The 14,869-nt window shown below is 35.5% G+C and overlaps 1 protein-coding gene across 1 annotated transcript in view; it reads left to right on the forward strand.

The window, feature by feature from the left end:
• FLT1 (fms related receptor tyrosine kinase 1) overlaps positions 1–14,869 on the forward strand; it is a 179,997-nt gene that overhangs the window by 77,758 nt on the left and 87,370 nt on the right. Inside the window, exons 11-12 of the mRNA XM_074216144.1 lie at positions 4,253–4,367; positions 11,230–11,338. Coding sequence (XP_074072245.1) covers positions 4,253–4,367; positions 11,230–11,338 — 224 coding nt within the window. The remainder of the gene's footprint in view (positions 1–4,252; positions 4,368–11,229; positions 11,339–14,869) is intronic.

Genomic DNA, 14,869 nt, shown 5'->3' on the forward strand with positions numbered 1-14,869 from the left:
AGGGAAGCTAGGAATGACTCATTAGTCATTACATGATGAGACAACAATAGAAATTATTATGATAAAATTATAACAGAATTAAGTAAATAGGACAAGTCAGACAGGGAGACCTGGGAGGTTGAAATGGTTCCTTTCTAGTGAGGGAGATCAGAAAATGTGTCATGGAATACTTGCTACTTGAGATCAGCCTTAAAGGAAGATGACTACTTATCTCCCTAACAAGACTTGCAAGTGATAAATATTATTATAGGGAATAGAATCTAGACCATTTTCGTTGGTATAAGGACTTCTCAAATAAAGAAATTCTTTACCAATGTAAGTTGAGACCTTCTCAACAATTGATAGTCATGGAGTTGCCTAGACCTGTGCTATCAAACTCAGATAGAAATGGGGGCCACTAATCTGTACATAAAGATTAATTAAGGTTACATACTGATTTTATTTTAAAATGTGATGTTTTATTGTGTTTTTATTTATTTTGATAACTATTTCTCAATTACATTTTAAACTGGTTCTAGTCATATGCAGAATGTTTGAAATCTCTAGCCCAGAGCATTGAGAGGTTCAGTAATCTGTTCAGAACTATGTGTTGGGGCGGCTAGGTGGCACAATGGATAGAGCACTGGCCCTGGAGTCAGGAGTACCTGAGTTCAAATCCAGCCTCAAACACTTAATAATTACCTAGCTGTGTGGCCTTGGGCAAGCCACTTAATCCCATTGGCTTGCAAAAACTAAAAAAAAGAAAGAACTCTATGTGTTAAAAGCTCTATATCTACTACACCAAGCAGTCTCACAATTTAAAAAAATCAAGGATAGCAATAGCCTCCATTTCTGTAGTGCTTTATGGATTGCAAAGACTTTGCCCTCACAACAAAACTGTGATGCAAGAATTATTCTACTTGGTTTTCACAGATGACTTTTCCTAGTAAACATCAGAGCAAGAAATTAATATCAGGTATTCAGATCCTAAGCCTACCGCTATTTCCACCACATCGTATCATAAGTCAAAAAGGGCAAGATTGTTTGTTTGCTATTTTATTTTATTTTTTAAATTATTTGTTTCATCATATTTCCCATCACTAATGGGAAAAAATTAATTCAAAGTTCCCCTAATCAGAGTGGTTAGTAGTATCCTGCTTATGAAAAATAGCATCTTCCCCATTATATAAGAAAGCAGAGTTTAATGTTGAGTCAAACCAAATGACACAGTCCAATAGAGCTCTCCAAATTGGAGTTCTTTGAATGATCTGACCATCAGGTCATTTATGTGATCTTATCTTTGTGGATATATGCATGTATATCTTTGGTGCCTTAATTTTCATTTATTTATTTCAGACTTTAGCCTGAAACTAATTCATGTTTCAACTTGAGGGCAGTCTCCAGAAATGACATGTAGTACACTCTTACCCCGGAAATTTTTTTCCTTTCAATAGTTATAAATACCCCCACGCTATTGTACTTGGCATGCTGTATGCAAATGGAGGTAGGAGGTCTAAAACTCATTAGGAAAGGGAGAGAGCTGAGGAATAGAGAGGACAGTGTAGAGCTGAAGTTGATAACAGTGGCCTTGTCCAGAATAGGCCATGGGATTTTCCTTATCTCACTTTGGCAGGAGGTGCGGTGAGCTTCCTGTGCGAAATCAGGAGCGTATGCTGCTTTCCTCTTGTTGTTTAGCTTCCTCCTCTCTACAAGACGGTTCCCAGCACCGTGATTATCTCTGCATCTTCAAACATGGCACAATCTACTTCCTTAAGAGCTTGATGTATTCTTAAGGTTCAGGCAATTCCCTTCCCCCCAAGTCTCTTTTCAAGTGCTATTACATAGCCAGTGCCCAAAATGAGCTTCTATTTTTAAGGTTGAGCTTCCAAGTTACCAAAAAGAAAAAAAAAAAGTTTCCCAAATGGAAATATATTTTAAAAAACTGGAAAGAAAATAGCAACTACAGACTTTTATGGCTTTTTGATATAGTTTTGGGCTTTTGAGTGAAACCCAGCTACAATATTCCCTTCCTAAAGGCTATAGAAATAATGAGTGACTGTGTCAGAATGATGACTGAAAGAATGCAAGAAAGGAATGTATCTGAGGTCAAATAGGTCTGAGTTAAGCCATATGAATTTGGACAGCAGGCCTCCTATCATCCTTTCTAGTAGAGAACCTCCCACTCTTATTTCACCCCAGTGTGTAGATTCGCATTTCCTGAAGACCAAGGGTGTGAGATTAACATTCTGGACCACATCATTCACATTGCATTGGACATTAGAATAAAAATTAAAGGTCTCATTCCAAGCTCAAGAATTTTTCTGTTGTACATGTAAGCATCAAATGGTTTTTTTTAAAGACTTGAAGTTAAAGAAAAACACAAGTTAAGGATGTCAACTATAAGGAGAGAGAACATTAATATTAAGAAAAATGGAGCAGTGTGATTTTAGATGTGTTTTTTTTTAAGTTACCATTAAAATGCTTCAAAGAGGGGGAAAAGAATGGTGTTTAGTAAATAGCACTACTGTTTAAGAGGAAGTAAATTAAAAGTCTGCTAAGATATTACTAAGTTTTTGGCAAGTTTTAGTAATTTAAGAAGAATTGGGAATTGTGTCCAGAGTCTGAGAATTATTTTTGGACAATGACATATAATAATACATAAAACTCTTTCATTAAAACATTTTGTTGATATTTTTAACTTTATCTTTCATCTGTGTTACTCATTCACTAATATGGCACAGTTTAGCAGAATCATAGCTTCATTAATCAATCATTGGTTGAGAATATTTATATTATTTGTTTTTCCTTCATGATGTATGTAGAGTATTTTTCATTCATTTTATTTCATAATTATTTATATAATTTTTAGCACAGTGTTAGATTTGTGAGCTTTTCTCCTATTTCAGTTCAGGCTTATATTTCCGATTCTTTCTAGAACCCTACTGGTATACCACATGGCCATTTTCTAAAATTCTCAGACTATGGATACAATTCTCCCAAGTTCCACAAACAGTAGCATTGAGGGAAGCATGTCATCTCTAGGGAATCATTTCCTTTGGGACATTGTTCAGGACTTTCTGATTGATACTAAAGAATAGTTTTATGAGTCTGTGGCTCTTTGGTGTTATCCACAATATTGGTCACTGAAAGATCTCTGTAGTCAGCATCCATCAAAGCATCTTGCATGATCTTAATGTATGTATAAGAGATGCCTTAAAGGAGCACATTCAAAGCTTTATATTGCTTTACTGAGTCAAATGATTACTTATCATCAATAATAATAATAATAATAATAATAATAATAAATACAATAGGACCTTCTGTTTTCTATGTTTCTTCATCAACTGGTTGTTTATGAAGATGTGGTCTGTAGTATTAAGTCATATGTGAAAAGCCTGCCTACTCTTTCCCCATATTTTCATGAATTGTACATACTAGTTTTTAAAAAGCAAATAAGATTCTGTGTAACACTTGGCATCTCTGAGGTCATCTAATCCAACCCTTCATCTTTTAGATGAGGAGGCTAGGGCTCAGTTGAAGTGATTTGCTAAGGTACTCTAAAAGTTCGGAAGGATTAACTAAATTTCATAAAATCTTTACAGTCTTTTTTTCCATGTGTACCTAATTAGCCCCCAAAAAACAAATGTAGTCTTCTGATATAAAGCCAATTCCTTTTACATTTAAAGTAATCTTCTCTTTATTAACATTACTTCTAAGTTTTTGAATTCTTTTGTTCTTTTTTTAAAAGAATTTTTGTATTAGCATTTTGGTGTCTAATTAGAGAAAGATTTTGAGCTTTTATTTATTTATTTATTTATTTAGCCTTTGTTAATGTAGAGCTAGAACATAACAAAGCAATCTTGGGGTCCAGAAGGTATTGATTAAAGTTTTGCCTCCAATACTGCAAGTCATTGAACCTTTCAGTGACACAGGCTAAGACTGTCAATTGAAAATTAGTTACTGATCTGTATTGGTGGAAAATAGGGGGGCACACTGGAAATTCTTCTTACTGTGATGAAATCACAGATTCAGTCAAAGCATCTTTGGTTGAATATTCAGTTTACATGAAAAGTATATACAGTTGTACAAATGTAGCTATTTTTTCTGTGTGGACAATGGAAAAGACAAAAAATTTGCCTCTTGGTTATTAAACTCACTGATTTCCTCTCAGAACTGGCATTTAAAAAAACCATGAAATCTTCACCCAGTATTATCACAGCCTTGAAACTACTAAAAAAATAGTATTTTAATGACAGTCCTCTTGTACTTCCAGGTATGACTTTTGCTCTAAAAATGACAGATCTTTCAACTTGGATGCTGACAGCAACATTGGAAATAGAATCCAGACCATCAGTCAACGTATGGTGGTAATAGAAGGAAAGAATAAGGTATTGTTTGTAAAATGCCAGAAAAAGCCATATCCTGCTTTATTACTTGTGAGGTAGTAACTTGGAGTCTTTGATTTATGAGTCAAGCACAATCTAAATACATAAAAACCTAGATGTAGTCCAGGAACATATATTAGACAAAGCATTGGTGATATGAGTCAGTGAAGAGATCTGCTGGAGCCTCTCTAGCTGACACACTCTAAAAAATATTTATAATTCCAAAGTAGTAAGCTCACTATTCAAATAAAGAAAAGTGGAGAGATCCTCTTGTGTAGCAAAATGATGCATATAAACAAGGGCTCCAAAGAGATGTAGACCAGATAATTGAGATTCTACTGAATTTATTTGGATAAAACTGAACAATTGGGTGGCATAAAATGTTTTTTCCAAAATATTATCATTCCATCAGTGGTCAAGAACTGCCTGGATTAAAAAAAAAATGAACTGCCTGGATTGAGAGCCAAGAGCTTCTTATAGCTAATCATCTGGCTAATGATATTGAGAGAATTTTATTCTACCCATTGCTGCTAGTAATGGCCTGGTAATGACTAAGACCCTTCAACCAGGCAAAATCTCACAGAATCTCAACTCTAGTGCCTTTTCCTGTCAGAATATATTACTGACCTAACATAGAACTGGTAATAGTTTAGAAAAGGGGAAAAATATTTAATCCCTTTTAGAGTTCCTGTTTATAAAAGCTTGATAATATTCTGTTGGGGTCCTAGTGTTGCCTCTGACATATTTTGTGACTCTGAGCAAGTCATTTAATCTTCATTGTGGCGGCTGACTATCAAAGTAGATGATGGCAATGATAATAATCAGAATAACAACTGTAGTTATAATTATAGCAGTTAGGATTTGTATAACACTTTACAAAGTTTGCAAAGTGGTTTGCATATGTTCTCTTCTATAATATACTCATGAAAACCCTATGAGATAGGAAACTGATTATTTCTATTGTACTGATGAGGAAACTGAACTGAGAAAGATTTAAGTGACTTTCCCAAATACTGTACCATCCAGCTACCTTCACTTTGGGACTTGAAAGTTGAACTTGGATCATGGGGAGACCTGAAATCAAATCCTGCCTCAGATCCTTACTAGTTGTGTGACTTTGGGCAAGTCATTTAACCTTTGCCTGCTTTAGTTTACTCATCTGCAAAATGGGGATAATGATAATAGCACCTGCCTCAAAGGTTTTTTTGAAGGTCACATGAGATAAAATATGAAAGCATTTTATGAACCTTAAAGTGTTATGTAAGATTCTAACTATTCTTATTGTGGTTGTTAATATTCAATTTCTCAATACAAATTGCAGAGAGAGAGTGTCAACCTGAATTGATGGAAGTTTCCTTACTCAGTAACTTCCTATAACAATGAATCACATATCCAAACCTTATCCCTATCCACTTTATAAAGCTATGGAGAGAGCAGCTTGATGGTTCAGTGGATAAGACACTGACCCCAGAGTCAAGAAGACTGGAGTTCAAATCCATACTTGGATACTTACTAACTGAGTAACCCAGGGCAAGTCACTTAACTCTATTTGCCTCAGAAAGAAGATTTTATGGTCATTGAGTGTTAATGAAATCATTAAAATAGAACACAAAAAGAGGGAAGGGGGTGGACAAGTAGAGTTACACTAAAATGGGAAATTTGCTTTAAAACTTAGTAACCACAAACAGCATGTTTTATATATGTGTGTGTGTGTGTATATATATATATATATATATATATATATATATATATATACAAAGATACATACATATATATATACATATATCACATTTCTTTGTTTTGTATTTTTTTTCTTTTTGTAAGGCAATGGGGTTAAGTAACTTGCCCAAGGTCACACAGCTAGGTAATTAGTAAGTGTCTGAGGTCCTATTTGAACTCAGGTCCTTCTGACTCCAGGATTGGTATTCTATCCTCTGCGCCACCTAGCTGCTCCCCATATATCGCATTTCTACAAGAAGTATTTCAAAACATAGTGAATACTTGTTAAGTTTCCTTTTCCACTCATAATAAACATTATCTGTTCCTATTTTAAAAAAGATTTTTCAGTACTACTAATAATAATAATTTCTACTGCTAGCAAGTGTCTGAGTTGGACACTTGTTGAACTCAGGTCTTACTGACTCTAGACCCCTTAGCTGCCTTGGTGCTACTCAGAGTTTATGAGTTGTTCAATTATTAGAAAGATTGGAGTCTTTGGACCCAATTTAGCTTTTTCTTAGCAAAGATACAGCTGTGGATTTGTCATTTACTTCTCCAGCTCATTTTAGAAATAAGGAAACTGAATCAAGCAGGTGAAGAGACTTGACTAGAGTCACCTAGCAAGCGTCTGAAGCCAGATTTAACTCCTCTCAGCCTGTCTTCAGGCTCAGCGCTCTATCCACTGAGCAACTCAGCTTTCTTTAGTGAATTACCCAAAGCCACAAAACTATACCTTAATGAATCTGGGTTACAATCTATGTGTTCTGGGGTGGCTAGGTGGTGCAACGGATAGATCACCAGCCCTGGAATCAGGAGGATCTGAGTTCAAATCTGACCTCAGACACTTAATAATTAACTAGCTGTGTGACCTTGGGCAAGCCACTTAACCTCATTGCCTTGCAAAAACCTAAAAAAAGTATAAATCTATGTGTTCTGATTCAGGAAAAAAAAATCTTAGTTTACATCCTGGATTTACTCAACTGAATTTTATATAGTTCCTTATTCATGTGAAATCTGGTTTACTTTGTAGAAATTTTTCATAATAGTTGGAAGTGGTAGATTCATTTCTGATTGATGTGCTCTGATTTGTCCTTTTAAAAAATTAGTGTGGCTATTTTCCCTTCTCCAAAAATTCCAACTCATGGGGCGGCTAGGTGGTGTAGTGGATAAAGCCCCAGCCCTGGAGTACCTGGAGTACCTGGGTTCAAATCTGGTCTCAGACACTTAATAATTACCTAGCTGTATGGCCTTAGGCAAGCCACGTAACCCCATTTGCCTTGCAAAAACATAAAAAAAATCCAACTCAGGCTATAAGAAATGCTGTAGCTACTACTATATCTTCCCATAGTCCAGTTACTTCTAAGGATATAGGAGAGAAAGTAGATGCTTCCCCATTAGCACATAGCAACTATACAGCAGTTGAATGACAGAGCTTAGCCAGTGAATTCCTGAGAGGTCTCAGGGACTTTCTTTTCTTTCTTGCTTTCTTTCTTTTTTTTCAATCTAAGCAAAGAAGGGTTTTTCAGGGTAATAAAATCCAATTTCTTCTTGAATGGATTTGGCCAAGATTTGTGAAAAGTGAGTCATCAGTTGGAGCCACTGAAGGCCAATGTGGAGTTTAGGACTCTATTGGCTGGAACTGCCAGATTATTGAGTGTGTAGAAGGAGAACAGAGTAGGAAAGAGAAGGAATCCCGAGTTCAGAGAGTTAAAAGAACACAGGAAATGTGTTCTATGTTATTAATTCTGGGAGACAGCAAAACTGTGACAACTACAATGTTTAACAACATTTCCGTTGAGAGCATTTTAAAGGCTCCTTTAAGAAGCTTGAGTACTACAATGGAATAAATACATGATTTAAGCAATAATACTTAATCACAGTTACTGTTTGAGTGACTCAGTTCCCACACCCAACAGTAGTTTTAATTCTCACGTTCTACTTTCCCATCAATTGAGAAAAATGTGCCTCCCTATGTTAATTTTAGATTCCTCCTTGACCTTTGAACATCTACTTTTATTTCTCTTGAGCACTTAAAAAGGAAAATATATTAGTAGCAGTCTAAGATTAAAATCACTGTTTTATTTATAGATATGTTTAAGCCACTACTGGAAATGAGGCTGAATTAGAGCATGGACCCATCTAGTCTGTTCCATCAGGACCATTTCACATTGTATCACTTTCCAACATGGAGTGATAAAAAGAAGGAAGGACTATGAATTCATTCCCATTTTATACTACCTGGCTAAAATTTTCATGAATGTTTTGGGAACCTAAAAAAAACTCATAAAGAGAATTTGAAGGGCTTGTCCCTTTTCAGTACCCTTGAGATACTAGCATAATGTAAGTTAAGAGGATGTATAGAATCATCCCAAAATGAGAATTCTGATTTTAAAAAATAATGAATCTACTGGGATATTAAATTGAATTATACCATAAACCCCAACCAAAACTCTATATATGATAGCACCAAATTAGTCAACAAATATAATCACTTTAGATTCATGTTGTTTCCATTTTTTTTGAATCATGCTGCTTTAGCACTAGTGGGTAAGGGCATTTTTTATTTAGTGCTCAAAGCATCGGAAGCATTTTGTAAAAATGAAAGATTGCCAATGTAAGTTAGGCTAGAAACACCACAGATTTAGGTCTCTAGCTTTATTTGAATAATTTTTCTCTGTCATTTTCTTTTTACCTTTCTCCAGTTCAAATTTGGCCTCAAGTTTTCTATATGACCCTGGGCAAGTCACTTAACCTTATTTACCTGAGTTTCCTTATCTGTTAAGTGAACTAGAGAAGGACATGACAAACCTCTCCAGTACCCCCAGCAAGAAAACCCCAAATAGAGTCATGAAGAGTTAAGCATGACTCTACAGTAACAGTTTTTACTTCAGCCAGGTTAATTTCAGCCCATTAATTAGAATCACGGATTGTTTTTTAATTATTTGTTATTAGTTAATTACTTTTTGCTAATTTTACAAGTACTTATTAGTTTTTTCTACCACTCCCATACTGAATAATTTTTTAAACTATAAACCTCACAGCAAATACATGTAATATAGTCAAATAAACTCCCACATTAACCAGAGAAATCATAGAATTTTAAAAACTATGGTGGGGTCAGCTAGGTGGCACAGTGGATAGAGCACCAGCTCTGGAGTCAGGAGTACCTGGGTCAAATCCGGTCTCAGACACTTAATAATTACCTAGCTGTGTGGCCTTGGGCAAGCCACTTAACCCCGTTTGCCTTGCAAAAAACCTAAATTAAAAAAAACTATAGTGAAAGGAATAGCTTTTATTAAATTTGGGGATAAACTGCATCAGGTCAAATTATTCTTATTTTTGAGGTGATGGGAATATCCTATTAACTGCACTTTCTTGTTTTTCATTTGATGGAGGTAAAGGATGTATACTTCGCCATTTGGGGAAAGGCTCTAAAATCATCCTTCAGTTAGACTTACTAATAAGACCAAGGCATGTGAGAATAGGAAGAATTCCCCACCTCATGAAAATACCCTGATAAAAATAAATTATCAGAAGAAGAAAGATATTTGAGTTCTCTTTCACATTCTCCCCTTGACTTGTAGATTTGTCTAGCTGCTTTATTCTGTTTCTTAAAAATTAGAATGAATTAAAACAGTAGATTTCCCAACACTTTCTCCCTCTGCAATTTCTAGGAACAAATTTTGTCTTTAATTTGTAAAATAAACTATAAAATATTGTTTTAATCTTTATTATTAGTTGATATAATCAGAAAAAGGGGGGGAGTGGATGATATTCTTTTTTTCTCAATGCTCGAACCACTTACTGATTACATAGGTTGGGAAACTATATTGAGATATTTGGTCTACAAAGTCAGTAGGTCCTAAAATACTGTAGTTGCTTTAAAAACAAATATATAAATATTTCCTCATATATTTATGTATATATGTGTGTGTGTACACATGCATGCATACATACATACACATATATGTGTGTGTGTATGTGGATATAGATATCCCCTGATCATCTGAGATTATGAGTACAACCTTATAAGTTTACCAAATTTACAACTCAGGGAAACTGATCTTAAGTTGAAGATTTTTTTAAAATTTGAATAAACATTCCTCCCAGTGATTCTAAAACCAAATAATCTTGCTTTGGACCTTTCTTATTTGTGTATCTCAATACTGGTTTGGATTTAAGAAATACCAAAAGTTATCATTATTTAAATAATTTTTTCATACCATAAAGGTTTCTCTGTAAGAAGGCATTCACACCAATCTTCAAATATCATGGACTTATCATCCCTTATTTAAAAAAAAAATACAACTTTAGAAAGTGCTACCAAATACACAAAAGTAAATTGTTAGTTTCCTGACCTTTCATACTAATTTCTTTAAACCTATCACCAACCCAAGAAGCTGGAATGAAAGCACATGAAATTTTATTGTACTTTCAATTTTTATTGTCAATTTAACCATAACTTCTTAGAATGAATCTCCATTTCTACATTAAAAAGGTCAGAGAATCCATGGCTGTCATTTACTAAAAATCCTCATAGCAATCTTATAGTGAATTCTAACTCCCAATCTTGTAGTGAATTCTAATTTTGTTTGTATTCCCACATTCTTGGGGGGTTTTCCCAGTTCCAAGATACAGCCCTTTGAGATAACTCATCATCCCCTTTGAGCATAGTATAAATAAATAGTTCAGCTGATTGTTCACCCCAACTTTGGCTCATCTGGTGTACCACACCAAGACATGAGCAGAACAAGGCCTTAGCAGGCATGTGATCTAGGGATCAGCCAAACAAACATCCACTGCTCCCCTTCCTCTCACTGATCCTTAGACCAAAGTGGGACGTGCAATCCCTCACCTCAGGTTTGAGGGCTGTAATTATGACTCCGGCAGCATGAGACAAATAAGCATGAATCGTTCATTCGATCTGCATGGAGAGGCTGTGAGTCTCCTGAGAAACTGTCTTCCTGTTATTTTTCCATTATTTCTGGGGCTTTGCAAGGAGATGGTCTTCTGATAATCGCCACCACACTACCTTGTTGCTGAATGAATGGAATAACAGAATCGTGTTAGTGGTCAGGGAGCCCTTGGGGAATATTCAAACAATTTCTTGTGCTAACGCCAGCTAAAGTGACCATGTCTTTTACAGATTGCAAGCACTCTGGTCGTGGCTGACTCTAAAGCTTCTGGAATCTATAGCTGTGAGGCTTTCAATAAAGCTGGACGCATGGAAAGAGATATTAGTTTTTATGTCACAGGTAAGCTATAGTTCCTCCACCACCAAAGGTGGCCTTCAACTCTCCACCTTTTGTTAGGATCATTTCTTTTTGCTACCAGGACTTTCTTCAATCCTGAGTCTGAATTATATTTAAGAAATATACTTCTGTGTCATGTCATTCATAAATTGTTATAGTTAGAGAGGGATGTTCACCCTTTGAGTAGTTTTATCCCAGGAGGTCAGCCTAGGAACTGCCTAGGGATTTGTCACTGAATCTTTTGGTGAAAACCAAGTGAAGAATTATTTTTAGAGATCTTTTCTCTAAAATAGAACAATAAAAGCCATTTAATGATGTGATCTTCTAATCAGGAAATTAATGATGTTTTGAGTATCAGACTCGGAAATATAAGACCTGGATTCAAATTCTACTTTAGACATTTCTTAAATATGTGATTATGAGAAAATCACTTAACTTCTCAAATCCTTAGTTTCCTCCTCTATAAAAATGGGATAATAATATTACCTACCTCACAGAGTTCTTAAGAGGAAAGTACACAAATGTTATTTATTATGGAGAAATGACTTTTGGTTCCTGATACTATTTCCCCATATTTTGTAGAATTGACATCACCTGCAGTTATCCAGATGTTCTCAAGCAGATTGATCTCCAGGTTAAAAGAGATGAAATATGATTTTTTCTTGGGTTTTAAGAGTATTTCAGGCTTTTCCTAGACATAGGAGATATCTTAATATTCATCAGAAAAAAAGATAGTTTCTACAAATTTTATATTGACCAGGCTCTACAAACTATACTTTCTTTGCAACTCTCCTGGCACAGGAAGGATGTAAGAAGCTCAGAGTATAAAAACAATTGCTCTACTCCACCCCCCTACTCCTCCCAAGAAAAATCTGAGGAAGCCTGGGCAGAGTGCCAGCTCTCTGAAAACTTCACACTATATATACTCTGGATAATAAGTCATGAATAGAGTACCTTCAATTTCTCCAGAATGATCCTATTTCCTGATATACATAGATAATAGAAATGTCTGTAAGGTCTCCCCATGGGCTAACTTGGTGTCAGAAAAGCTGCTTCATGGGAAACATTAGAAACTAATTGAATTTTAGAGCTGAAAAGGTATTTTGCTGTTCACTTGCTTTTTTAGTCATGTTCAACTCTTCATGACCTCATTTGTAGTATTTTTGGCAGAGATACTGGAGAAGTTTGCCATTTCCTTCCCCAGTTCATTTTACAGAGGAGGAAACTGAGGAAAACAAATAACTTGCCCAGGGTCATACAGCTAGTAAGAGTCTGAGGCCAGATTTAAACACAAAGGGGAATCTTCCTGACTTCCAGGCTCAGCACCATATCCACTGAGCCACCAAACTGCCCTGAAAATTTAGAGAGCATCTGTTTCAACAGTTCTTAACCCCGAGCTTTATGGACTTTTAAAACATACTTGATAACTATTTCCCTTTTAATCTTATATAATTCATTGTATATATTTAAGTACACGATTTTGAGAAAAGGGTCCATTGGTTTTGTCAGACTGCCAAAGGGGTCCAGGACTCAAAGATTAAGAATCTTTGATCTAGTCCATTCTCTTGATTCTACAGATTAGGGAAGTCAAGTCCAAAGATAAGTCTAAGCCATGAATCAAAGGCAAAGTTGAGGCTATCACCCAGCCTCTCAGGATAATGAAGTTTGAACTCATCTATCTGACCAATTCTAGTGAGCAAAACATGAACATGGTGTTCATTCCAAGTGAGTAACAGAATGAAGTTCCTTCCAAATACCTTTGTGTATAAACCCGAGACAGCTTATATGGATACAACTTGAAGATTCTGTCTGGCCTTTGCCTAAGAACAAAACAAATAATTTCTATAAGGGACATCCTAGAATGTACTAGGCCCCCACACAGCAGGGATGAAAAGACAAAAGAATGACTTAATCACTGTCTTGAAGAAGTTGTAGTTTTGTGAGGGAGAATATTTTACTTTCTCTTTATTCTTCAAATGATCTCCTGGGTTATTTGGTCTCCAAGAAATTGAAAGCACAACATTAAGCCTGTACAACTAATTTTTAGTTGTTATTTTGCCCAAGAAAGAGGCTAAACTGAGGAATAATTGACCTTTACTTAAGCTCAGGAAGAATTCTTCCCACTTCCCTCCCGTCTCACCTCACAACAGTCACTGTTAGAAGAGAAATCAAAGGCCTTTCACCTAGTCCACCCCAAACTTGAAAAAGAACCTTGCCTACAATTTACCTGATATGTGGTTATCTAACCTTTAAGGTCCTTGATGAGGGGAAGGTTCATGAGGCAGCACATTCTGTAAAACTTCTCTAAGGAAGGTTTTCCTTCCATCAAATCTCAATTTATCTCTGAAATTTTTATCTATTCTTCCTTTCTCTATCCTATGGGGTAAAATGAAATAGTTCCAATATTTCTCCCATAAAAAAGTTTTCCCAAAAAAAGTCTTAAGATACCACATACCCATCTCTTAGTTTTCCCTTTTCCAAGTTATATCCCAAGTTCCTTTACTAATCCTCACAATATTGCTTAGTTAAAAATTCATGGGAAGAATGGATAATTCTCCTACCTCTGGTAAAGAAAGGAATTTTAAGAACACTAGGTAAAAGGACCTTTTGAAATGTGTTTTTTTGTTGATATTTTCTTGCACCTGTAAAATCTGGTTTTTATTAGCCCCCTTCCTTAAAATCCCAGTATGATTCACGGTTGTCTTCCACAGCAAAGAAAAATTATTAACTAAAACTCATATGAATGGAGTGTTTTCCTTACAACAAGGTAGTTTCTAGTAATATTACCTTTATTTTATAACTGAGGGGACTGAGGCTTATTAGAAAGGCCAAGTGACCTTAATCATTACACAATTAGTAGATGTCAGGGTCAGTCCTTGAATATTGGTCATCTGGTCTTATGTTTAGTATTCTTTGAATATTTTCTGCCATAGATTTTAGGGTCTTTTGCCTGTGCAGTCCAAGAGAATCCTCTACCAATTCAACTCTTTTACCCCTACTCCTGCATATCCAAATATATGAACTCTGGCAGATCAGCTTAAATGTATCAAGCAAACCTGCTAATAAAGCCTTACCTCTACAATCCTTTGTCTTCTCTCTTTAAGCCCTTCCACCGGGTTTCTGAGTTCCTGAAACTTCTTTCTTCTTCTTCCCATCTGACAAACTGCCTCCCTTTGTTACTTAAAACATAATTTTCATTTTTCCTTCCTCTTGAGGTCTTCCTAGACTAAGCAGAATTTAGGCTAAATAGTTGATCCAAAACAAAACAATCAAGTTCTTTCCACTAGTGAATTAAACTCAAGGATTCCTAAAGAAACTTCTCTCCTTGGAATTAGGTATCCCTACCTCTCTCCTTGCTACTTGAAACATATAATATATAGACATATAATACATATACTCCATAGACTGGATGGATGTAGGATGATTGTTAGTTTATGGTTATGCTGCTCACTTTCAATCTTTCAGAATTTGTTTTTTATTTGAGAAAAGGATGACAGAGTTGGGAAGACAAGTTCAAATCCAGCTTCAGAAACT

The sequence above is a fragment of the Macrotis lagotis genome, chromosome 1 (genome assembly GCF_037893015.1).
Source record: "Macrotis lagotis isolate mMagLag1 chromosome 1, bilby.v1.9.chrom.fasta, whole genome shotgun sequence".
Classification (NCBI taxonomy): domain Eukaryota; kingdom Metazoa; phylum Chordata; class Mammalia; order Peramelemorphia; family Peramelidae; genus Macrotis; species Macrotis lagotis.